This window comes from Podarcis liolepis (genome assembly GCF_965112155.1).
Source record: "Podarcis liolepis genome assembly, chromosome: 6".
In the NCBI taxonomy this organism is placed as follows: Eukaryota; Metazoa; Chordata; class Lepidosauria; order Squamata; family Lacertidae; genus Podarcis; species Podarcis liolepis.
The window spans coordinates 73,970,986-73,997,619 of record NC_139559.1 but is presented as its reverse complement, the minus strand read 5'-3'; the positions used below and the strand labels follow the sequence as shown (position 1 = coordinate 73,997,619).

At 45.6% G+C, this 26,634-nt stretch overlaps 1 protein-coding gene across 2 annotated transcripts in view; it reads left to right on the top strand.

The window, feature by feature from the left end:
- The window catches only part of SNX7 (sorting nexin 7), a 47,965-nt gene that overhangs the window by 7,507 nt on the left and 13,824 nt on the right, over positions 1-26,634 (top strand). For both annotated transcript variants that reach the window (XM_083511178.1, XM_083511179.1), the window contains exons 2-7: positions 10,343-10,525; positions 12,807-12,917; positions 13,450-13,614; positions 14,923-15,127; positions 15,757-15,956; positions 21,546-21,632. In XM_083511178.1, coding sequence (XP_083367304.1) covers positions 10,343-10,525; positions 12,807-12,917; positions 13,450-13,614; positions 14,923-15,127; positions 15,757-15,956; positions 21,546-21,632 — 951 coding nt within the window. The remainder of the gene's footprint in view (positions 1-10,342; positions 10,526-12,806; positions 12,918-13,449; positions 13,615-14,922; positions 15,128-15,756; positions 15,957-21,545; positions 21,633-26,634) is intronic.

Sequence of the window (26,634 nt, the reverse complement as noted above, 5' to 3'; positions counted from 1 at the left end):
CTGAGAAGGCCCTCTGCCTGGTTCCCTGTAACTTCCTTCTTGCAATGAGGGAACCTCCAGAAGGTCCTTGGAGCTGGACCTCAGTGTCCAGGCTCAAGGATGGGAGTGGAGACGCTCCTTCAAGTATACAGGGCCAAGGCCATTTAGGGCTTTAAAGGGGAACCTAGATGAGGCCAGAGTGTTCCTTTGTGTGGAAGAGCTGTGTGTGCAAGAGTTCAAGTCCCTTTCAGTATGCTCCAAACCTGTGGATGGCAGGCGTGTGTGTAGTGACCAGGGGCATTGGTATGTGTGGTGGGATTAGTTCACATTACCCACAACCCCCTTGCACAGTTGTGTGTATGTGTGTGTTTGTGTAGGGTCATGTTAACCTTTGTTGTCCAAGTAATTGTCTATGCTTCAGGGCAGAAGAATGGGAAATATTGAGAAAAGAGTGTAAAGGCAAGCCTGTCAGTTGGGAAAGGAGCAAAAACAAAACCCTAAAGAGCCATGTGGCAGAGGAAATTTGAAACCACGAGCAGGATATTTATGACCGATGGCTGTCCTGAAGCAGGAAGTTTGTAGAAGACTTTGAACCGTCCGCATGGCCAGAATTAAAGCCATTTGGGGCATGAGAGAATTTGGCAATCAGAAGGTGGCACCTTGGAACACAAAAGAATTATGTTACTTCCATGATCAATCTGTGAGGTATAACTGTTCCAGGCTACTGTAGTTCACCAGTTACTGGTTCAAAACCAGCTGTTTGAAATGGCAAACATTCAACCCCTGCTGCCTTTCTACAAATTAAGCAGAAGAGCATTCACAGAGCAGCTGTAGGAGACGACACACATTTTTCATTCTTGAAAACCCGTGTTCACAGATCTGTTTATGACAGAAATTTATGGAGTGAAAAATCCAAATGTCAGCATCTTAGATTTGACTGCTAGATTTGCTCCTGAATAGACGCCTAAGAGGCATTAATGAATCATTTATGAATTGTACACTTCTCCTAATGTTTAAAAACACATCCGGCTAATGCTGAAATAATATTTCTGCTTCTGCTCTGTGTACAGAATCCTCTTTGGTTGGCGATGGGGTAAACACTGGAAGGCAACAATTTAATACTTGAATATGCTGATTCCAAAGTCCTTCAGAACAGGAGCAGATTCTGTCAAGTGAATTTGGGGGAAGTGGATGGGCTGAAATAGGTGTGTGTGTTTGAGATAGAGAGAGAGAGAGAGAGAGAGAGAAGGAGAGAGAGAGCTTCATTTCTTCTCCTTAGCCATCCCTCTGCAAATCACACCCTTCCCCACACTTTGTTTTTTGTTTTGTTTTGTTTTTAATAATATTTATTGAGAATTTTAAGATTACAAAGAAACAAAGAAAAAAGAAAGAAGGAAAAAACTAGTAACATTTAAACAATACGAATCAATAAAGAAAAAACAAGGTCAAAAACAAAACAAAACACATAATACCTCAAGATCAAAAAGCAAAAATAGACAAAGAATTTAAAAACAAATCCAATATTCCCAAATCATTAACTGTCATTACCTTGTTTCATCGACCTCCTCACACCTCCCTTTTTTGTATTCTAGTTGTTAATTATCTCAGCAAATCCTTTCCATGTTTCATAATATTCTGTCATTAAATTACCTTAATCTATTTTAACCTTATCTTACCATAAAAGGCCCTAAAACTTAAATCTTATTTATACCAAATTCTCTTAACCATGACATATTCTTACATAATTCTTTTTAACATTTCTGCTAAAGCCAAATAATTTCATTCCAACATTTTTCTAATACTCTTTACTTTTACAAGATTTTCCTAAATAAATTGTTTAAAACTTACTTCCAATCTTCATCCAACGTCTCTTTCTCCTGGTCTCAGGTTTTGTCAGTCCTTTCTATCCCATCCATCTAGTCCATCAACCTGGTAGCCTTACCTTCCCCACACTTTGAACAAATTTGTGTGTTGCACGCAAGGAGTCCCAGATTGTGAGAGCCTCCATAGAAATTAATAGGAACCTTCCCCATCTTGGCATTCTCCAGATGCATTAGACTACAGCCAGCATTCAAAATTGGGCAGGCTCCAGGTGCATTTTGCCCTGGCTATCAGCCACTTGCGACCAAGTGAAGATTTCCAGGTGCTAGGATGGTGACTGACATTATTGCACTTGGGCAAAAAAAATGAGAGGCACAAATACAAGATGGGGGACACCTGGCTTGAGAGGAGTACATGTGAAAAGGATCTAGGAGTCTTGGTTGACCACAAACTTGACATGAGCCAACAGTGTGACGCGGCAGCTAAAAAAGCCAATGCAATTCTGGGCCTCATCAATAGGAGTATAGCATCTAGATCAAGGGAAGTAATAGTGCCACTGTATTCTGCTCTGGTCAGACCTCACCTGGAGTACTGTGTCCAGTTCTGGGCACCACAGTTCAAGAAGGACACTGACAAACTGGAACGTGTCCAGAGGAGGGCAACCAAAATGGTCAAAGGCCTGGAAACGATGCCTTATGAGGAACGGCTAAGGGAGCTGGGCATGTTTAGCCTGGAGAAGAGGAGGTTAAGGGGTGATATGATAGCCATGTTCAAATATATAAAAGGATGTCACATAGAGGAGGGTGAAAGGTTGCTTTCTCATCTCCAGAGAAGCGGACACGGAGCAATGGATCCAAACTACAAGAAAGAAGATTCCACTTAAACATTAGGAAGAACTTCCTGACAGTAAGAGCTGTTCGACAGTGGAATTTGCTGCCAAGGAGTGTGGTGGAGTCTCCTACTTTGGAGGTCTTTAAGCAGAGGCTTGACAACCATATGTCAGGAGTGCTCTGATGGTGTTTCCTGCTTGGCAGGGGGTTGGACTCGATGGCCCTTGTGGTCTCTTCCAACTCTATGATTCTATGATTCTATCTCCATCATCTGGAGGTGCATGCCTGGGGATCCTTGGATCTTGACTGTTTTCACACACTAATACCACACCCTGTGGAATTTTATCAGTTTTTTATCAGAATTTTATCAGTTATCTTTTATCTGCACAATCGGAATGAATTTCAGGAACCAAAACGTCGTAACCCTGCTTTAAGGAGCCATTTGGCACCTAGCTTATATATCTGAGTTTCTAACACTGACTACAATACCCATCATCCTTGACTGTTGGCCATGCTCGCTGAGGCTGATGGGAGTTGCTAGCTGTCTTCACTAAGATTTTTAGCCATTCCTGTGTCAAAATACCATTTTCTGATATTGGTACACTGTGGTATAGCAATATTGAATGGGAAGCAGCCTTCTCATTGTTTCCTGGTCAGTATTTACTTTTTATTTTATTTTCATAAACCGGTTTTTACGAACATTAATAAAAGATTTCCTATGAAATCAATATTAATATGAAGGAAATTCCTCCGTTTCCATGCCCCCTCTATGTATTCATCTGCAAAGTTTGCTGCCTAACCAAAACATTATTTTTCTAGTGCATGAGTACCTGGAGGTAAATTGACTTCATATATCATTTTTTGCAGCTTGCACAATAGAAATAAAACAGCTCCCTAAATGGTGAAAAATGAGAATCTTAAAACTGTCAAGTGTAATAATCCAGATTATTACTCAAAGCATAAACATAAAGCACATGTGATTTTAGCAACTGCCTGGCTGTGTGGCCTAATGGTGCCCCTGGTGTTTAGAAAGCTTGGAAGGTGCCTTGGAAGATAATAATGTAGGCCATCACCCTTTGTCATCATTCCTGATAGGCATTAGATCCCCGGACTTTTATATTCTGTATAAAGAACTTTGACTAATATGTTTTAAAAGGTTACAAAACTGCTCTGCAGAGGGCTGCTTTTGTGGTTTATCTGTGTCAGACATCTGCTTTGAAATCTAGCTGGCACCGGGGAACAACTTATGCCAATTTATCCCTTTTCTGCCTTTGGAGCCAGCGTGGCTCTGCAGCTAAGAGTATATATTATGAAATTTAAAGTTACCAGTTTAAATTTCACCTCTGCCATAAACTCACTATGCTGTGTGGCTTTCAGCAATTCTTTCAGACTTAGATCACCCATCTGCAGGATACGAGTACAGTGGTACCTCGGGTTACCACTGCTAACCCAGAAATAGTACCTCGGGTTAAGAACTTTGCTTCAGGATGAGAACAGAAATCGTGCGGCGGCAGCGGGAGGCCCCATTAGCTAAAGTAGTACCTCAGGTTAAGAACAGTTTCAGGTTAAGAACGGACCTCCAGAACAAATTAAGTTCTTAACCTGAGGTACAACTGTATATGAAACTTATATATTTAAAGGCAGTGCTGTTTTTCTAGAAAAAGAGGTGCCGGAACTCACCATGAATGCCCCCCTTGTTTCTCTTACAGTGGCAATGGCACCCACCTGACAGGCGCCGGAACTAAATTCCGGCAAGTTCCGGCTGAAAAAAGACCTAATTAAAGGCAGTAAGGAGTTTGATGGTGAAGCGCTCAAGGCATGCATATCTGATTCCCATTTTCCAGCACCCTTAAACTACAGTTCCCAAGCTTCTTTGGAGGAAGCCATGTGCTCGAAAAGTATGGTGTCAGTGTGCCCTCGGGCAGAAGGAAGTCATGAGGGTGTTTCGGAGATTATTTGTGGCACAGGAACGGCCAGAAGCCCTCCTGGTTTTGCGTCCGTCAGGTTGGAAGGTAGAAGAGCTGGAAGGGGATGAAGCATGCCAGTTCCAGGGTTCATTCTGGAAGCAGGTCAGGGGGGAGAATGCAAAGCCACCCCAACACTCAAAACTGCCCCCACATTTCCTCTCTACCATTGGAGAGCTGATAGCAGAGGAGCAATGTGGGTGGTTCTTTCCATGTGTCTGGGATGGCCTCCCTTTCTACCCACAGAGAGGGAGATCCACAATCTCCTATGGCCTTTGGAATGCCATCTCAGGGATCATAGGATTGTGCCCAAAATGTGTTATATCCATGTCCTGCATGGGGTAACTGTGCCCCTGAAGGGCCAGGTATGCAGCCTGGAAGTCATTTTGGAGGTGCGGGTTAATTCTGTGTCCAGGGCTGCTGTCTACCAGCTCCACCTGGTACGCAGGCTGAGACCCTACCTGCCCGCGGAACTATCTCGCCACAGTGGTGCATGCTCTAGTTATCTCCCGCTTGGACTACTGCAATGCGCTCTACGTGGGGCTGCCTTAGAAGGTGACCTGGAAACTGCAATTAATCCAGAATGCGGCAGTCAGGCTGGTGACTGGGAGCGGCCGCCAAGACCACATAACACTGGTCTTGAAAGACCTACACTGGGCCCCAGTACATTTCTGAGCACAATTCAAAGTGTTGGTTCTGACCTTTAAAGCCCTAAACGGCCTCAGCCTGAAGGAGCGTCTCCACCCCCATCATTCAGCCCGGACACTGAGGTCCTGCTCCAAGGGCCGTTCTGGCGGTTCCCTCACTGCGAGAAGTCCCTCCCATCAGATGTCAAGGAAATAAACAACTATCTGACTTTTAGAAGACATCTGAAGGCAACCCTGTTTGATGTTTTATCGTGTTTTTAATATTCTGTTGGGAGCCTCCCAGAGTGGCTAGGGAAACCCAGCCAGATGGGCGGGGTATAAATAATAAATTTATTATTATTATTATTATTATTATTATTATTATTATTATTATTATTATTAGCATCACTGAAGTTGAGCCAATAAAAATATTTAAGTTTCGATTCCATTACCCCCCCCCCCTTTGTGTGATAGCAGAAGACACATGCAAGCTGATGGGTTTGATAAACTGTGGCAAATTACAAGTGAAAGAGCAAATCACTTTTAAGTAATATTAAAATTAAGCAGATCCACCTGTAGGCTTACAGTTTAGAGACACAGTGCCAGGGGGGCAGGACAGAAAATTAAAGGGTGGGGAAAGAGACTGAAGGCCAGTAAGAAAGTTCCAGGGTAAATAGATGATGATGATTTATCCATTTGATTTAGATTCTACCTTTTCTTCCCAAAAGAGTCCAGGGCTAACATACATTATAAATACTGGAACATAACTAAAAGTGTTGCCAAATTATTATTTTTTAATGGTTTCAAACCCACTTTTGGTATAGATATCTAAATTTCCAAGCTGTGCTCCCATTGCGAAATATAAATGGTTCTGTAAGGTTTAGGTTTTAGATTGGAAGCTTTGCTGTACAAGTGTCATGCTGCAGCAGAGAAAGAAAGACGAGACCGTAGATCTAGATAAGGAAGACCACGGAAATACTTGAAAGTAAGCATAAGAAGCTTAGTGCAAAGTTGACAAGCAGGAGCAAGCTGGTGAATGGAGTAGTACAAAGGAGTAAGTGATCTGAATGATGAGAGGGAGGTATCATGGCAGTGAGGACAGTTAAGGCACAGCAGAGAGGTTTAAGTAGGAAGGCAGGCATCAAAACTTAAAATAATTGAGGGGTGAGCTGTGCCAAATGGGGCCATTGGGCATAGGCCAGACTCTGAGGGGGCTGAGTGGATCCCCAGGGAGAGAATCCCAGCTGGGCAGGGGTGGGGAGAGAGGTGTGGCTTTTTGGGGAATCTCTTCATCTGGGGTGCTGGTAGGAAAATCTCTGGAGGGGCTCCCAGGCTGCCTTGGCTTCTCCCACCTTTTCAGGAATCTGTGACTCTTAAAAGTCATCCTAGAGAGGGACCCCTAAAAAGGGGGAGTTTCAATTCCTCCCAGGTTCTGTTCTTCCCTGGAAGCTAAATTCCACCCCCCTCACCATGCCCAGGGCAAGCTGAAGCTTCTGATGCATTGGAGGTCGAAGGATCCAAACACAGGACACTGCCTTATGTGGAGTCCAGCCATGGGTCCACCTGGGAATCTACAACTTGTTTTAGATTCTGAGCTCCTCAGGAAAGATGAGGCTGAATCTGAATGGAAGGAGGAAGGTGGATTGCTGACCCGCTCAGGCTGTTAACTGGGCCCCTCTCCACAACCTCTGAGATTTCCCACCCAGGAGCCTTAGAGACATCTGGAGAGACTCTGATACCCAAGTCTGAGCTCATCTGCTTGCTTGAAAAATATAAATACTGAGATGTTGGTTGTCCAGGATAAACTGAAAGCAGACAATGGAGAAGACGGCCAGAATTGTCGGGGGTCATGTGTAGTTTTATTCAGAATAACAAACCACTTAAATGTCTGGATTGTGGAATGTGCTACAGTCAGTGTGCACAACTAACTTCACATCGACAAAGAGAAACCATGACACACAGGAGAAACCATTTAAATGTATGGAGCATGGAAAGAGTGAGAGTAGAACACTTAAGAAACATCAACAGACTCACACAGGGGAAACTATTTAGATGAATGGAAGGCTGAAAGGGTTTCAGTCCGGGTTGACTTCTTCACATCAACAAACTTGCATATGGGCTAAACCATTTAGATGCATCAAATATGCAAAGAGCTTCAGGAGTCAGAACTTACTGTACGTCTACAAACTCATACAGAGACAAACAGAAAGAGAAGTGTTTTTTGTTTTGTTTTTTGTATTTCCCTTACTTACCATCAATGAACTCACACAGGGGAGAAACCAGTTAAATGTCTGCAATGTGGAAGGACCTTCAGTGAGAAACCCATAGAAAGCATCAATGGGCTCACACAGGGGATAAACCATTTAAATGTATGCAGTGTTAGAATACTGCTTTAAATGCATACTGCATATGAGGCCAAAGACAAGGCAAAAGTCTACACACAGAGACAAAAGGAAAGAGCATTTTTTTAAAAGTACTTGAAGAGAGGCACAAACAAACTACATTATCTATAACAAGAGAAAATGATGTTGAAAAATACATTGAAAAACCCTTGAAGCCATTTATGGTGGATCAAATGTACCAAAAGCAGACGGCGAGTACTCTGTGAAACAACCAGAACTTGCAAGATGGAATAGCATTCACATTTGTGCTTTCACTAGGGCTGGATAGACCTTTTTGAGATATTGTAATGCAAGATGCAGTTCCATGATGGAAGAAAGATGGGATATAGACATAAGAAAATATATACCCAGCCCAACTGTTTTGCCAGTCAACCAATTGTACTTAACACCTAGAAGATTATGCACATCTCAATCTACATTAAAAAAAAAACCAGCAAAAACATTCTACCAGTTCATTTGGGCTCAGATAAGCATCACGATACATATTGGGGAGTGAGCATCCATATATTAAGATACAGCTTTGGAAGGAGGGTTTCTGGTGAGAAACTGACATGGGGAAAAGATTGAAGTATTTTGGTCCTGACCAAGTTTGGGAATGGGCCTTGTGGCTGCACTTTATAAACAAAAAAGATGTGATCTGCCTAAGCATTATTTTGAATGACATGCATAAAGTTACATCTAGTGTGACCCTTATTTTATCCATGTTGCATATGACATGAGAGAAGGTAGTTCATTGAAGGACATCCCATCTGGTTTGTGGCAAAGGTGAAGAACTGCACCAGGGACTTCCGAATCTATGGATCATTCCCTTAGCCACATTGGTTCTCTAACTCTAATCGTAGAGAGGCAGTGATTTGTGTTTGTGGGACAGAAAAGTTAAAAACAACCACTCAATATTCAATGCAAAGAAAGGCTCCCATGGCAGCTCAGAGAGTTTTTCGGGCTGCAAAGTCACCTTTTTGTGTGACTTAGCAATTTATATCTTGTAATGATCTGCCAGGAAAAGAAGCATGGAATACTGGCACTTTAGCCATTGTAAAAATGTGGTTTCCAGTGCAAAGTTAAGCTTCCTTTGTACAAAGGGGTTCTGTTGCTCGAAAAGAAACAAAAAGGCAGAGATGCATGACCTCTGGAAATCAGGGAAAGCACCACAGTCATCCCAGACTTGAAGGGCATTTTCACGGCAATAAAAGCTATTGTGCCTTGCTGGTTGATTGATATGTTCCCCCCCCCCTTGCTGCTTCATTGATAACTGAGTAGCCAGTTTTCAAGGCGATTGCCATTGTGGATCTGGATGTTGCCTGACAATAAAAAAAACATCTAGTTGAGCCTGGTGTGCCAGCGCAGGGGGCAGGGATGCAATGCTGGAGAAGTGTTTTGAGAAAGCCTGAGAATAAAATACTTTATTATATAGGGAAAAAGCAGTTAACCAGAGAGAAATGAGTCAATAATTTAATCTTCAAGTGTTAATGGCTCCCACTGTTGTTGTTTAGTCATGTCCGACTCTTCGCGACCCCATGGACCAGAGCACACCAGGCATTTCTGTCTTCCACTGCCTCCCGCAGTTTGCTCCAACTCATGCTGGTAGCTTTGAGAACACTACCCAACCATCTTGTCCTCTGTCGTCTCCTTCTCCTTGTGCCCTCCATCTTTCCCAACATCAGGGTCTTTTTCAGGGAGTCTTGTCTTCTCATGAGGTGGCCAAAGTATTGGAGCCTCAGCTTCAGGATCTGTCCTTCCAGTGAGCACTCAGGGCTGATTTCCTTAAGAATGGATAGGTTTGATCTTCTTGCAGTCCATGGGACTCTCAAGAGTCTCCTCCAGCACCATAATTCAAAAGCATCCCATTAGGAGCCATTAAATCGCACATTGAGCCATCTTACAGTGCCATACAAGACCCAGGCTGGAGAATCCTTGGTCCTGCAACTGTTGCTGAACTACGGCTCCCATCAAGCTTGGCAAATGGCCAAGGAAGATGGGAGTTGTCCTTTAGCAACATCTGGAAGGCCACAGTTTCCACAGACCTGCATTGCATCATCATCGGTGGCGGACTTTGGGCTCTCAAATTTCAGCGGCACTCTGTGCGATGCTAAAATCTGGCATTCCACACCCCACCCCGTTCTGCAGCATTGTTTTGACCCCCCCCCTGCAGTGGGGCACCCAGTTGGTCACACTACCCTAAAACTACCTCTGCCATCATCCCAGTTCCCAGCGGTGGCTCCTCACTCCTCCAACTGTCACCTCTCCACAGGGGCTTCTGTTAAGCCACTGTACCCTGAGGTGAGCGAGAAGCAGCAGTTACAGCCTCTTCTCAATGTGCAATGGCCTTTTCTATTAATATTGTAAACCCGTGCGCTGCTTGGATTCAAGCCGAGATAATTCACCATTTGCTTACTTTCCATGACATTCAAAAATAGCTGCCTAAGGTAGGAATGGTCCTGACAGTGCCAAATGGTAGGAATGGTTCTGGTTAGTACTTGTCGATGCCCCCTTTTCCTCACAGTCTTGAAGACTGGTAGTGTTGTGATTACGATACATTCCTTTGGATTATGGTGAAAGCCCCACAGATGAGGTACAACCCTTGGCTATATTTTAGCCTCACAAACTATGACAAATCAATGATGTAATATAGGAGTCACTACGAGCTCTGATGACAACAAGTAAGTTGTATCTTTTTGGTGTAAGTGGCAATTCTTTAAAATGCCTTGTTTTGTCCACAGGATGCATCTCTCAACGAGATCAATTCATTCAGTCCTTTGATGCCCACATCCCCATCTTCGATGATCAACCAGTACAAATTTGACGATGAACCAGAATTAAAGGATCTTTTCATTACAGTTGACGATCCGGAAAGCCACATCACTGCCCTAGAGACGTTCATCACCTACAGAGTTGTTACAAAGGTTAGTTTTCTATTGCCCCAAATTTCCGCTTTGGCCGTTTAAAGTAAACTTTGCAGCTGGTACCGACGTCACAGGTGTTGTGTGGTACTTGGCGAGAAAGAAGCATATCTGTTCCGCTTGCCTTAGAGCAGGGGTTGGCAAGGTTTACCTCGCATGCGCCGGTTCACTCCAGTGGATCTCTCTCCGTGGACCGGATTGCGCGCCTGAGTGCACACACGATTTCCGGCATCTGTGCAGATGTGATTTCCAGCATCTTCATCTGCACAGACGTGATTTCCGGTGTCTGCGTCTGCACAGATGTGATTTCTGGTGTCTGCATCTATGCAGACGTGATTTCCGGCACCGTGGAAGTGAGTCCCCACGCCGGTTTAGCACAGCTCACGGGGACTCACCAAGCGGGTGACTCAGTTTGGAGTGGCTCGTGGGCCAGTTAAACAACCCCCATGGGCCACTTGTCACCCATGGGCCTTAAGTTGCCTACCCCACCTTAGAGGAAGCCAGATGTCAGAATATAGCTCCCATCATCCCTCACCACTGGGACTGATGGGAATCCAAGACTTTACCTGGGGGGCAGCTACTCCTACCTGAGAGGGCTTTGGGCTTGGGCTTTTCCAACAGCCATGTGACAGACTTTTTGAAATACGAATAATGTTGAAGGGTTTTTTTTACCCCCAAATAAGGGGGGTTTCAAAAGCTGTGTGTGATATAGCATGCGATTCTGCTGGGGGGGGAGGGAACGGTCAGCAAGAATGTTGATTGCACAAAATTGGAAGACTGGAGAAATACCAACTAAAGAACAACAAGAGAAGTTGATGAACTATGCAGAACTGGCAAAAATGACAGATAGATTAAGAGAAAAAGACAACAGTGACTTTGAAAAAGAATGGGAACCATTTATATTATATTTGCAGAAACAAAGAAAGTCAATAGACTTGATGGCAGGATTTAAATAAACATTCACATTATTAGTATCAGAAAACAGTGAAATATTATAGTGTGTTTAATTTTATTTTTAAGTTTTTAGGCTTGATGTTATGTTATTAATAACTTTTTCTGTTAGGAGATAGCAAAGTGGATGAAAAGAGAAACAAACCAGAAACAAAAGTTGGGGGAAGCCCTGGAAGGGAGGGAGGGAGGGAGGAATAAATAATAAATCTTAAGAAATTGAGATGTATGTAATGAATGAAAAAGAAAAATGAATAAATAAATAAAAAATGGTCAGAAATCCCATGGGGTGTCCTGGCCAAAGCTATTTATATGAATGGAAAGATAACAAGGAAGTGGTTTGGCAAGGCTGCCTGTCAGTTTATGATCGTTACCTTCTGCATACATACACACAAACGAACACACACCCCTACATCTATATCTACAGTTCTACACACACATATTCCTGCCTTGTGATTATGCTTTATAACCTTTCACAGATATTTCTCCTATACACATACACACACACGTTTGTCTGGCAGTTACATGACAATCTTAAAATGAGGGGTGATGAATATAGGAATATATTTGTGGCTACACTGAAATGTACTTTGCCCATTTTTAAAATAAAAAACAAAAACCATACAACCAGTCAATTTTGAAATCTCCCTGAGAAGTGCTGAGTTTCTAAGGACCAGCTTAGATCATAGAGTTGGAAGGGACCTCGAAGATCATCTAGTCCAACCCCCTGAAATGCACAACTTTTTTGTCCAAATGTGGGGCTCAAACCCAAGGCCCTGAGATGAAGAGTCTCATGCTTCACCAACTGAGTTATCCATCTACTGCTTTGAGTGCTTTTCTTTTTTTCTCCATTTGTAAGTGAAGGCGAGGATAGGCAGCTTGATCTTACGCATATTTGCTTGGAAGTCAGTCCAGTTGTATTCAGGGGGGGGGGCAGGGAGGAGCTTGTTCCCCAGTGCACAAGAAGATGCCACCCATTTTAGATTCTTCTCTGCAGGTTCTTCTCAAAAGGCTGCTTGAAGCTTAGACGTCTTCAGAGCACGCTGTAAATACAATCTGTGCTAATCTGTGCTGCAGTAAGACTGAATGATCTCATGAACCTAGCTCATGCTCAGAGTCATGAATTGTAGTTCTTCTCTGGCTGTGTGCAGTTCTTCGGATACAAAAGGACCTCTGTGCCGAAGCGGAAGTCCCATTCATAGTGGCTACTCAATAATCATGCACTGTTTGCTTTTAAAACACTCATTCTCTCCGCCAAATAGCCATTATACACCATGAGTGCCTGAAGGCCTTTTCGACATATGCATCATTTGACTGTCTTCTGTATGTTTTCTAGACAATGCGTGGTGAATTCGACTCCAGTGAGTATGAAGTTAGACGACGCTATCAAGATTTCCTTTGGTTAAAGGGAAGGCTTGAGGAAGCACACCCGACTCTCATCGTTCCCGTAGGTCTAATCAACTCTTGTTTTGTTAGGCAGAAAGCTGAGATTGAAAGAAGAGAAAAAGCACATTGGATGGGCTAAACTGATTTCTTAAGAGTGATAAGTGGTAACTGTTCTTTTTCTGCAGTGTGTCCTCTCCCTCGTATTTGTTCTAATGATGAAACCACTGCATATTTTATTTTGATTTGGTTCGCATGTAACACTAAACCATGTTCTAATGTTTTGAAGATAAGCCTAAGTGAGCCTTGGGCTTGCACTCTCCTACCTCCTCTCACCCTTTGAGCCTCTGCTTTTATTTTAGATGAATCACAGTTAGAATAATGCAAAAAACCCAAATCTTAAATGAAAGCAAGCCATGCCAGAGGAGGAGGAGAATGTGAGCCCATTGAATCACGTAGCCTCATTCTTGTGACACTATAAACTATGGTTTCGGGTTACATCCAAAGCAGACCAATATTTTTAGAATGGCTGTTTACATATACATGCAGTTACGTAGCTTAACTGTGTTTTCCCTTCCATTATCTTTCTGCCTTAGCCATTGCCTGAAAAATTCATAATGAAAGGAGTTGTGGAACGATTTAATGAAGAATTCATTGAAACGAGAAAGAAAGCACTGCATAAATTTTTAAACCGAATTGCTGATCATCCCACTTTAACTTTTAATGAGGACCTGAAAATTTTTCTTACTGCACAAGCCTGGGTAAAGATTCTTTTTTTTATTTTGTTGTTGTGGTTATCATAAAAGTAAGATTTGTCAAGTCTGACTGAAATAGGTACCTATCTAACTGGGTTAGGATGAATTCAGACTATTCCCACTTCTGTCCCCCAGGATTGTAATTAGGGAGAGGTTGTGTGCTAACTTCAGACACCTCTTTTCTTCTCCCTCACCCTTCAACATTCTCTGCACTGCAGGGAGAAAAGACCAAAACTGAGAGAAATCAGACAGAGAGAACTCCCTGTTTGCTCATTCAGAGCAAAAGATATCCTCCTTGCTTCTGTCTGGATACAGTCCAGATCAAAAATACCCTGTTGCATTTATCCTGTGTTTTCATTTTTTAATGGAATATTCAGGGAGATTGCATAGGACCATAGGAAAGCCACATCTTCTCAGAAAGCTTAGTAGGAGTATCAGAATGCACATACACCCCTCCATTATGGGAATGCCTTTGAATATTTATAGGCACCAGTTTATTTTTACTGAAGTGGGGTTGTAGACAAAGCCATGCTTTTAAAGAAGTCGTTGAAAGCACTGGACAAAACAAGGAACAAAAGAGCAAAAAGACATGAGAATAATAATAATAATAATAATAATAATAATAATAATAATAATAATAATAATAATTACAGTTATACCTCGGGTTACAAACGCTGTAGTTTGCGTGTTTTCGGGTTGTGGACCATGCCGAACCCAGAAGTACCGGAATGGGTTACTTCCAGGTTTCGGTGCTTGTTCATGCACACAAGCGCCGAATCGCGTCACACACGTGCGCAGACACAGCGCTTCAGACTGCGAACGCTGCGGGTTGCGAACATGCCTCCCGCACAGATCACATTCGCAACCAGAGGTATGACTGTAATAGGTAATAGTTATATGCTTCCCATCTGGGTTACCCAAGCCACACTGGGAGGCTGACAACAAATTAAAACACAGTCAGACGTCAAACATTCAAAACTTCCCTTTACAGCGCTGCCTTCAGATGTTAGATAGTTGTTCATTTCCTTGACATCTGGTGGGAGGGTGCTCCACAGGGCAGGCACAACTACTGAGAAGGCCCTTTGCCTGGTTCCCTTCAACCTCACTTTTCACAATGCAGGAACCGCCAGAGGTTATACCTTAGTAGAGTGTGAGTTAGCAGATTAATTGTGGCATCAGCGATGGGAACAAAGGTTTATCATGTTTCATATGGACTGTGATGTGAACTTGGGTTTTTACTACATCTTTTTTTTTTTAAGTACGTAAACAACAACTCACCCAAGTCAAAGCTTGATTTCATCCCTTAATTTTTAGGAACTTTCATCTCACAAGAAGCAGGGGCCTGGTCTGCTCAGCAGAATGGGACAAACTGTCAAAGCAGTTGCGTCGTCGATGCGAGGAGCGCCCGTGAAGAACCGCCCAGAAGCATTTACAGAAATGATGGACCACGTGGAGGTGTTTAGCCAGAAAATCAATCTGTTGGATAAAATCTCCCACCGAGTCTACAGGGAAGAGAGAGGTTGGTGGAAAAGAAAGCCAACTTTCTTGGCTATTTCTGGTGGGCTTCCAGTTTCTTCCTCCTTTTTGGCTTCGGAATCCCCACAGTAGGGCAAACTAGAATCCGGCCTCTGTTCCCTCTCTAAACTTCATGTATACCAATATGATCTCCATTTTCTGAGTAGGGATGTTTAAGTAATCAAAATGGTACTAGTCACACAAGAAGGAGCCACAAGTTTTGGAAAAGTAGTAAACATATTTAGAAAGCCTAGGGTTGAGGAGGCAGAATCGGTCCAACGAGGACCAAGCATGCTCAGTGCTTGCAGAATGCTGACTAACTATTGAGGGTGGGTAAATCGTAAACCTGGTGGGAGGGTGATGGAACCGGAGTAGCTGGAATTCTGATCAGTGAGACGTCACGCTGCAGCATTTTGCTACAGACCCCACTTGTCCCAAATAGAAATTAAAGAACTATCTACCATGAACTCAAGACCAGATCTTGGACTAATAATGTGTTCCTCACCTGTCAAATGGGACTGACCTGGTCACAGACATTTTTAAAAATATTCTGGTTCTTATTTTATTTTAGAAACGGAATTTAAATGCCAATCCCTTCTCTTCTCACCTCCCCCCCCCCCCCCCATTTTAAAGACTATTTTTGTGAGCTGAAGGAGTTTGGCCCCATCCACACGCTTTGGTCCGCATCCGAAGTAGACCTGGCGGACACGCTGAAAGGGGTGGCAGGCTGCATCGACAAGTGCTGCAAGGCGACCGAGAAACAGATGGCAGGGCTCTCCGAAAGCCTCTTCCCTACTCTGCATGAATATGTGCTGTACAGTGAAATATTAACGGTAAGATGGAACGGGCACTGCGTGGATTCATCTGTCATGGACTCTTGTTTTCAACAACCTTCCTTCTGATTGCATTGCTGTAGTGTAAGCGGCCTGTCAAATGACTGCAGTCAGTGTGTTTTCTTAGCTGGTGTTGGCAATGCAGTACTTTGGGTAAGGGCAGCCAGCCTGGTGCTCTCTAGGTGTTGCTGGACTATTAGCTCCCATCAGCCCTTGCCACTGGCCATGCTGGCTGGGGTCGATGAGAGCTGGAAGTCCAACAATACCTGAAGATCTGGCCACCCCCTGGCTTAAGAGACTGAGCATTTGGCCTTTTTATTCTGCATCATCATCAAAACAATATGCCCCCTATCTGACTGGGTTGCCCCTGCCACTCTGGGCAGCTTCCAACAAATGAAAACACCACACAGTAAAGCATCAAACATTAAACATAGAGGGCTGCCTTCATATAGAGGGTCTTTATTCCCTTGACATCTGGAGGGCCTTCCACAGGGCAGGCGCCACTACCAAGAAGGCCACTGTAACTTTATTTCTTGCAGTGAGGGAACTGCCAGAAGACCCTCAGAGGTGCTGGATCTCAACTGAATCACAGGGGTGGAGATGCTCCTTCAGGTGTACAGGGCTGGAGCCGTTTAGGGTGGGCCTAATGTCCTTGATGGGACGTGGGTGGCGCTGTGGGTTAAACCACAGAGCCTAGGACTTTCCTATCAGAAGGTCGGCGGTTTGAATCCCCATGACGGGGTGAGCTCCCGTTGCTCGGTCCCTGCTCCTGCCAACCTAGCAGTTCAAAAGCACGTCAAAGTACAAGTAGATAAATAGGTACCGCTCTGGCAGGAAGGTAAAAGGCGTTTCCGTGCACTGCTCTGGTTCGCCATAAGCAGCTTAGTGATGCTGGCCACATGACCCGGAAGCTGTACACATGGCCAATAAAGCGAGATGAGCACCGCAACCCCAGAGTCGGTCATGACTGGACCTAATGGTCAGGGGTCCCTTTACCTTTTTACAACCTGAGCTTGAAATGGAAGGGCTCACAGCATTAGCCCTTGCTTCCCCGTTAAGTTTCCAGGCAGTTCCCTAAATCCAAAGTAAGGCAAGCATCTGTGTCTCTTCAGCTTTAGACTATTGGTTTTCCAGCTCTTTGATGACCTGGCATTCAGCCAGGTGAGAGGGGAAGCCCCACACATTTGTCTCTATGGCAACATGGCCCACTCCTCAAGATGCTAATGGGGTACTTAGCTGGGCCAGCTAAGGCCCTTATCTTATGGAGAGGCTGGTTTGACCAGTCCCTCTACTACAATCACAGGATTGGTTGGGGTCCATGGATATAATCCAGACCACCTCCCAGTCCTGAGTGGTTCTGAGCTCTGAAAGCAAACTTTATAGGTAATAGGGTGCTGATGAGTTGGCAGTATCCAGTGAGTCCAGCATTGCATTGTCTGCAGTGCTAGAGTTTTTGTCCTGAGAATTACCTTGAGACCTGCGGGTATAGGGTAGTACAGTGTTTCCCAACCTTTTTTGGGCAAAGGCACACTTGTTTCATGAAAAAAATCTCGAGGCACACCACCATTACAGCCCCGTGACGTCAGCGCGCAGCGTCACGCCGGGAGGGACATGAATTGCTAGCAAATTACATAATCACCTCCTTGAGGGCTGGCTCATCTTCTCCGAAGGCAGAACCCCATTAATTAACAGCACAGACTCACACCATAGCCAAGACGAGGGGGGGAAACCTCAGTCATGCACAGTCATGCACATGTGGGGGCTAAGGACGAAGACCGGGCAGAGAGCAGGGTTCAAATCACCCCACCTGGCCAGGACAATCCCTGGGTGCTCCCTTGGGCCACTCGCCTGACCCACTTCGCAGGGCTGTTGTTGCGAGGATAACACGGGGAGAACCACGCGCGCCCCCAGGAGCTCCTTGGAGGAGAAAGCGGGCGATGAATGCAATGCACGAAATATATGAGAGGCGACCAGGTTTTGCAGGTGAGGGGGCCCCGCCAGCCTCCGCTTCCAACACCCGGCGCAACGACGCCGAAGTTTCCCCCCGGGCTCGGCTCGGGGAGCAGCGCTGCTCCCCCCGGCTCCCCTTCGCCCCCCCGGCTCTCTCTGCCGCCCACTGGGGACCCCCCTCACCTGCCAAGTCCGGAGCGCCGGTGGAAGTTGCATGCATGCATGCAGGGCGCCGCGTTGCCATTGCATTGCATTGCACTGCACTCCATGCAATGCCTGCACGCATGCACTGCCTTGCACGCCCGCCAAGGGGTCTCCCCGCGGTCCGATGTGTCCCCTCCGGCGCAGATGCAGCATTGCAAAAATAACCCCCCCCCTGACGCAGCCCTACCTGGGGGGCAGCCTCCACCGCCGCCGCTCCGCCTCCGCGGGGATCCCCGGGCTCCATCCTGCCGATCGATCTCCGCGGGGGCGCAGGCAGGCTGCGCGGGTCTGCGCAGAAGAGCCCCTGCCCACCTGGCCGCCGCCGCTGCGCTCATTCCATGGCCGGGAGAAGAGCGCTTCAAACAAAACGCCCGGCCCGCCAGGCCACGCTGGGAAACGTAGTTTGCGCACCCCGCGCAGGCGCGGAGCCCAAGGGCGAGGGGACTACGGATCCCGGCAGCCCCTGCGCCGGGGACGGAGGGGGAGAGGCCGGGTGCAGGGATGGAGGGACGGGTGGGCGAGCGAGTGAGTGAGTGGCAGCCGCCAAGCCTTGGCCGAGAGCCAGGAAGGGCCTCCCCAGAGGAGGAGGAGGAGGAGGGAGGCGCAGAGCGGGAGGGAGGGAACCCCAGGGGTCATCTAGTGACGGCGCCCCAATCGAAAATTTGACTTTTAAAAAAAAAATCTTTCGAATTTTTTTATTTTTCCCGCGGCACACCAGGCAACATCTCGCGGCACACTAGTGTGCCGCGGAACAGTGGTTGGGAAACACTGGGGTAGTATATAAATTTAACTAATTATGTGCTATAAGCCAACCATGGGACGCGGGTGGCACTGTGGGTTAAACTACAGAGCCTAGGACTTGCCGATCAGGAGGTTGGCGGTTCGAATCCCCGTGATGGGGTGAGCTCCCATTGCTCGGTCCCTGCTCCTGCCAACCTAGCAGTTCGAAAGCACGTCAAAGTGCAACTAGATAAATAGGTACCACTCCGGTGGGAAGGTAAACGGTGTTTCCGTGTGCTGCTCTGGTTCGCCAGAAGCAGCTTAGTCATGCTGGCCACATGACCTGGAAGCTTTACACCAGCTCCCTCGGCCAGTAAAGTGAGATGAGCGCCGCGACCCTAGAGTCGGTCACGACTAGACCTAATGGTCAGGGGTCCCCTTTACAAGCCAACCATATATGCTGTAAGTCGCCCAGAGTGGCTAGGGATACCCAGCCAGATGGGTGGGATATAAATAATAAAAAATATTGTTTTTGTTTAATCATCGTCGTCATCATAGCAACAACAACGACAACAACTCATCATAAACGCCTTCCTTGTTCTCTTACAATGGCAATGGTCCCCACCTGAGAGGTGCTGGAACCGAATTCCGGTGAGTTACGGCTGAAAAAAAGCCCTGGTTGTCCATATCTTCGAGTTTCCTATGAGCAAAATCCTTACCTTTGTTTCAAGGGTGCTGTTTTCTGTCGCCGTAGTCAGCATCTTGAGTGGAAAACTGCCTTCACCTCCTCACTTTCTCACCTCTTAAAGGTTGCCAGCCTCAACACCTCCTCTGATGTACAATTTCTCTTGAGCAGCAATGCACAATAACTGTTTTCCAACTAGAGAAACTCAGAAGCAAAAGATTATTTGGAAGGTGGGCCAGAACTTGTGGGTCTGCAGCTCAGAGTAAAACGCGCTTAAACTCCAGCGGCATGAAGAGAACTTTGATGTGTCTGTTTTTCTCTGAATCACATCCAATATGCTTTCATCACAACTGAACCCCCTCTACTTATAGGGTACTTACTAGGAATGGCATAGCGTTTTCAAAGCGAAGGGGACAATTTGAAAGCTCCATTCTGCCTGCAATTTTGTGTGTGTGTGTGTGTGTGTGTGTGTGTGTTGTATACTGTATATTCTTGTGGCCAATCTGATTGTGCAGCTATCAAAGGAAAATTGGAGGTAGAAGCCTCCACAGCAGTAGAGGAAAAATTGCTCAAAATATATGGCATCTGTATACAACTTGGCAGGATTCACTTGAGAATGTAGCCCTGAATAGCCATTTTAGGCATAAGGGGGGGGGGAGTGTTTGCTTTGAAGCAGCTCTGCTGCTGTTACTCAAACTCTCCTTATACATGTTAGGGAACTGTGGATATCAGGGGAAGGTTCTGCCGCTCCGTACCGCCCTGTTGGTTTGGATTTTGCCCCAAGTTAGCCCCCTAATGCGGGTGGGACGCGGGTGGCGCTGTGGGTAAAACCTCAGCACCTAGGACTTGCCGATCGCATGGTCGGCGGTTCGAATCCCCGCAGCGGGGTGAGCTCCCGTCGTTCGGTCCCAGCTCCTACCCACCTAGCAGTTCGAAAGCACCCCTAAGTGCAAGTAGATAAATAGGTACCGCTTTATAGCAGGAAGGTAAACGGCGTTTCCATGTGCTGCGCTGGTCCTGGCTCGCCAGAGCAGCTTCATCACGCTGGCCACGTGACCCGGAAGTGTCTTCAGACGGCGCTGGCCCCTGGCCTCTTAAGCGAGATGGGCGCACAACCCTAGAGTCGGACACGACTGGCCCGTACGGGCAGGGGTACCTTTACCTTAGCCCCCTAAAGTGCCTCAAAGTATAAGCACACTGCAGAGATTAAAAATAAGGCAGTCACAACCCATGTGCTTACAATCTAATGAATGTGATAGATAAGGAAAAGGGGTTGAGGAGGGGAGAGGAAAACAAAGGCTGGAGCAGCATGTTCTTTCTTGAAGGGATGAGGGAAGGAAACTCCCTGCACCATTCATTTTCAAGATGATGGCTGGAACCAGGTTGGTCTCCTGCTTGCCATGGCAGTCTTCCTGGGAGACTTTGGGTGCAGCTTCCCTGTGGCTTTCGGTCTCTTCTCTGATGGCAGAGGCCAAAATGTGCTTCCCTTCAGCTTCACATTCCCTGGGAAGCTGATGGTTGGAGCTGGCTGTTGTTTTCTTCTGACGGGGTTGGGGGAAGCTTTGTGAAATGGCTTCTTGTCTGTCCAGTGGCTGGGATCAAGCTGCTCTCCACTGTTTCTCCTGAGAGGCAGCCTCACAGTAGCTTTTAGTCCCCTGTCCAATTGATGGAGACAGAGTATGCTGCCATGTAATGTATCCTCAATGGATTTGTCTAGTGCTCATTTTTAAAAGTTCAAGTTAGCAGCCATTATCACATTTATTTATTTTTTGGCAGCAGATTCCTTAAATTAAATATGCATTGTGTACTTTCCTTTATCTGTAGTGAATCTGCCAATTTCATAGGACAAGAGACGGAAATGTCTGTATCCACCTTCTTCCAAGTTTCTAATGAAAATATTTGTTGGGAGCTCCCTTTCATAAGTTATTTAACTGGACGAAACATTGCTCCGTTATATGTATTGCGCTCTCTCTCTCTCTCATTCTTTCTCTCTCTCACTCTCTTTCTCTCTCTCCTGTTTTGCAATTCAGGGGGTTTTGAAAAGAAGAGACCACATACAAGCAGAGCTGGATTCCAAAGTGGACGCTCTATATAATAAAAAGGCAGAAAATGATCTGGTGAGTATGCCAACCATTGCTAGATAATAATGGGGTGCTTCTTGCTGTAATTAAAAAATTGATGCAGTCGCATCACATAACTGTGCTAATGAAACATGATGGCAAAGGGCTTGCACCAGGGCTCTCCCTTCCTGGGATACATCCCTCTAGCTCAGTATACTGTCAGATTTTACTGGATCACTGACAGAGATCTTTCCTATAATTTTTTTAACTGGAAATAGTTAGGGATTGAGCCTACAGACCTACAGCTCCTGCCCCAATACTCTTCCAAATACAGTGGTACCTTGGTTCTCAAACTTAATCCGTTCCAGAAATCTGTTCCAAAACCAAAGTGTTCCAAAACCAAGGCACGCTTTCCCATAGAAAGTAATCCAAAATGGATTAATCCATTCCAGACTTTTAAAAACAACCCCTAAAACAGCAATTTAACATGAATCTTACTATCTAACGAGACCATTGATCCATAAAACGAAAGCAATACACAATGTACTGCAGTCACACAATCAATCAGTAGCTGAACTGGGTTCCACACAGTCACAAAAACAAAACAAAAAAGAGCCGCAAAAATAAAAACACAAAATAAAAAGCAAAAACAGACAGTGTAATACTCAAAATGGAAGCATGGCACTCAAAACAGAAGCGCAACACTCAAAACGGAGCACATTCGGCTTCTGAAAAAAGTTTGCGCACCGGAACACTTACTTCCAGGTTTGCAGTGTTTGAGTTCCAAGTTGTTTGAGTACCAAGGCATTTGAGAACCAAGGTACCACTGTAGGAATTTGGTGTGCTGATCTTGAACATACTTAGCAGACCACTTTTTCCTTTCACCATCACCACTTACGAACCTCTTGAGTGATGATATCTGTTAAGTCAAATTTTGTGGAAGGATGTAAAAGCGCATCGTTGGAAACTGCCTCCTCCCATCTACAGATGGTGTCTGGAAAAAGAATGCCAACTTCCCCTCTTAGCTGCCATCCCTCTTCCTCCCCGCATGTTTGCAAGCTAATCACATTTCAGGAACAATGGATTTGAACCTTGGCTTCCAGTTAAGTTCCACACTCCAGCAACTACATCTTTTATTGTGGGGAAAACAATTCAGGAGGTACAGTTTGCTAGTCTGTGCTCAAAAGAGAGATGATGTCACAGTACAGTGGTGCCCCGCAAGACGAAATTAATTCGTTCCGCAATTTTTGTCGTCTAGCGAATTTTTCGTCTTGCGAATCACGAAATCCCATAGGAATGCATTGAAAATCAATTAATGCGTTCCTATGGTCAAAAAAAGTCCAAACAAAGCCAAATTTGGTACAACAACAGTTTATTAACTGCTCTTTAAAGTCACACATACTGTAAAGAGCAGTTCAAAAATTTAAGGGAAAATAAATTAACTTTATAAACAAAACATGTCTTTGTTTTTAGACAAAGAAAAAAAAGTCGCGAGACGTTTTCGTCTTGCGAAGCAAGCCCATAGGGAAATTCGTCTTGCGAGGCAAATCGAAAACGGAAAAACCTTTCGTCTAGCGAGTTTTTTGTCTTGCGAGGCATTCGTCTTGCGAGGCATTCGTCTTGCGAGGTACCACTGTACTGGTCTTGTATCTCAGATTTTTATCTTGAGTGTGCGCACACACACAAAACACTTTCTAATAGAATTGTCATCCGATTTGTCCTAAGGTAGTTTGGAGATTCCTGCTTGGACAAAACATCTGAAAAACGGCAAGGGAAGCAAAATGAGTTCGGGTAAAAACAAGTATAATTTCTGCAAGGGTGTTCCATTGTAGCCCTGAGTTGTCGCTGGCATTTGTCTAAATCGAAATCGTGTCAGGAATCTGCAGGTTGCTGCTCAGGCCAGACATCTGAGGAATAAGGGGGAATGTAAAAGAGTTTTGTTGTGACTTGCAAAATTTCTCAGGGAATGCAGAGATGGGAACAGAGTGAAACGAGCGATCCGTGATCAAGCTCCACAAAACCACCAAATTGCCTTAACCATGATAGCATGCAATGGAACTCACAATCACAGAGTAGTTGAGGGCAGTCATTCTCCAGTGAGTAAAAGCTTCGCCTGTCAACACCTGCCTGCCACACAGTCATTAGACAGCAGAGCTTCAATTGGTTAAAAAAGCAGAACACATCTTGCTCACGTTAGGTGTGATGACCATACAAGAACATCAGAATCCAAAGCCTATCTAAGTCCAGCGTTCTGTTCACACAGTAGCCAATCAGATGCCTATTCTTCTGTCCACAAGTAGGCTGCTGATTTCTTTCCAATTGCTTTACCGCTTTGTGTACGAAGCTCTGTATGGTTCTGGAGCAATGACAAAACCACGTCTTTCCTAAATCCCACCTCGGTCACTTAGATTTGTGGAAGAGGGTGGTTGGAGCTGGCTGGGATGGGGAAAGGAAATTCCCTGCGCCATTCATTTTCAAGATGATGGCTGGAGCCAGGTTGGTCTCCTGCTTGCCATGGCATTCTTCCCGGGAGGCACTGAAGGAGTGTCTCCACCCCCATCGTTCTACCTGGACACTGAGGTCCAGTGCTGAGGGCCTTCTGGCAGTTCCCTCACTGCGAGAAGCCAAGTTACAGGGAACCAGGCAGAGGGCCTTCTCGGTAGTGGCACCCGCCCTGTGGAATGCCCGAGACCACATAACACCGGTCTTGAAAGACCAACATTGGATCCCAGGACGTTTCCAAGCACAATTCAAAGTGTTGGTGTTGACCTTTAAAGCCCTAAACAGCCTTGGCCCAGTATACCTGAAGGAGCGTCTCCATCCCCATCATTCTGCCCGGACGCTGAGGTCCAGCGCCGAGGGCCTTCTGGCGGTTCCCTCGCTGCAAGAAGCCAAGTTACAGGGAACCAGGCAGAGGGCCTTCTCAGTAGTGGCACCCGCCCTGTGGAATGCCCTCACGTCAGATGTCAAAGAGATAAACAACTACCAGACTTTTAGAAGACATCTAAAGGCAGCCCTGTTTAGGGAAGCTTTTAATGTTTTACGCATCACTGTATTTTAATATTGTGTTGGAAACTGCCCAGAGTGGCTGGGGAAACCCAGCCAGATTGGCGGGGTATAAATAAATTGTTGTTGTTGTTGTTGTTGTTGTTGTTATTCCTGCAGCCTTTGGTCTCTTCTCTGATAGCAGAGGTCAAATTGTGCCACTTTTAGAAGCTTTGCCTCTGCAGCAAAGCATGCTAGGACCGGAGGGTGTTTTTAGTGTTGTGGCATCTGTGTGTTCTTTTCGGACAGGGAGGAGAAAACAAAGCCTTGTGCAATTGCTTCTTGTCTGGCCAGCGGCTGGGATCAAACTACTCTCCAAGTTCTTCCTGGGAGGCAGCCTCATGGGGCTCTCAGCCAGGCGGCTTCCTCCACTCCTCCTCATCCAGCCAGTCCCTGACATGCCCTCTCTGGCCATGATGGATAGGGCTGATGAGAATTGGAGTCCAGCAAAATCTGGAGAGCCACATGCATTGCCGGGGGTTGGACTAGATAACCCTTGGGTCCCTTCCAACTCTACAGTTCTATAATTCTGTGTTGCCTATCTGTCTTTCAAGTATTCAGAATATGGGACATCTTTTTTTCACTCCTGCCCCCAACAAAAAAGAAATCATATAAACAGTGCTTTTTTCTGGGGGTATGCATACCCCTAAACATTTTGTGAATCTAAGTTTGGCCTCATTGAGGGGCAGTATTTCAATATGAGTAGGTGCTGGAGGAGACTCTTGAGAGTCCCATGGACTGCAAGTAAATCAGACCTATCCATTCTGAAGGAAATCAGCCCTGAGTGTTCACTGGAAGGACAGATCCTGAAGCTGAGGCTCCAATACTTTGGCCACCTCATGAGAAGAGAAGACTCCCTGGGAAAGACCCTGATGTTGGGAAAGATGAAGGGCACAAGGAGAAGGGGATGAGATGGTTGGACAGTGTTGTCAAAGCTACAAACATGAGTTTGACCAAGCTGCAGGAGGCAGTGGAAGACAGGAGTGCCTGGCGTGCTCTGGTCCATGGGGTCACGAAGAGTCAGACACGACCAAACAAACAAACAGAAAAATGAGAGTACCCCTAAACATTATTTTTTTTAGGAAAAAAAGCACTGCATATAAAAATGATTCTTCTTATCCATGAATTTGCAGATGGGGAGCTGAGGCTGTGAACGGCCTCCTAATAAAATTGTGGCAGCGACTTCCCAATCCATAGCACAGTCGCATGACGAGGAAAGACTTTGTTTGGGGTACACGAAAACTGGTTCTGTAGATCTTGGTTGCTGTGCAGAACGGAATCTGGCTCTCTTCAGCAACCCCCCGCCCCTTTCTCTCTCGTAGGCAGCGCTTTCATCGACCTTAATGAGCACAACACAACTGTCCGGTTGAGCTTGCCTTTGAAAGCAGATACCCAGAAATTATGTTGACAGTGAGTGGCATGAGCGTGAATGTAATGCGAAGAGTAGTTGTGCCAGAGAAATGGAATCACAAACAGGTCATTAGCGCTGACAAAAGGCTAGAACGCTTGGTCTTTATAGGGGACATCGATTCGTTCCTGCAGGGAAGTCAGCTGTGACGCCTGATAAGAGGGAGGAGATTGGGACCGGGAACAGTTTTGGCAGTCGTTTCTAAGACTGAAAAATGGATCTCATCCGATAGGCCATGTGATAAATAGCAATAGCTTCCAAGCTGAAGTGCATAATTTGGGCCAGCTGTGAATTGCCCCTTTCCTGACCCTTCCTTGCAATCGGCTCCTTTAAGAGCAGGTTTGCAAGTTCAGAAAGAACGTGGGACTTGGACCAAAAAGATCTGGGTCCACAGTCCTACTCAGCCAAGAAGGTCAATAGGAAATCCTGGATTAGACCCATTCTCTCAGCCCAACCTACCTCTCAGGGTTACATGAAGACAGAACTGAAGGGGTGAAACTAAGGAGGAACTGATGGAGCTGCTTTATACCCAGTTGGCCCTTCAATTGGCTCAGTATTGTGTATACTAGTGTTTCCCAAACTTGGGTTTCCAGTTGTTGTTTTTGA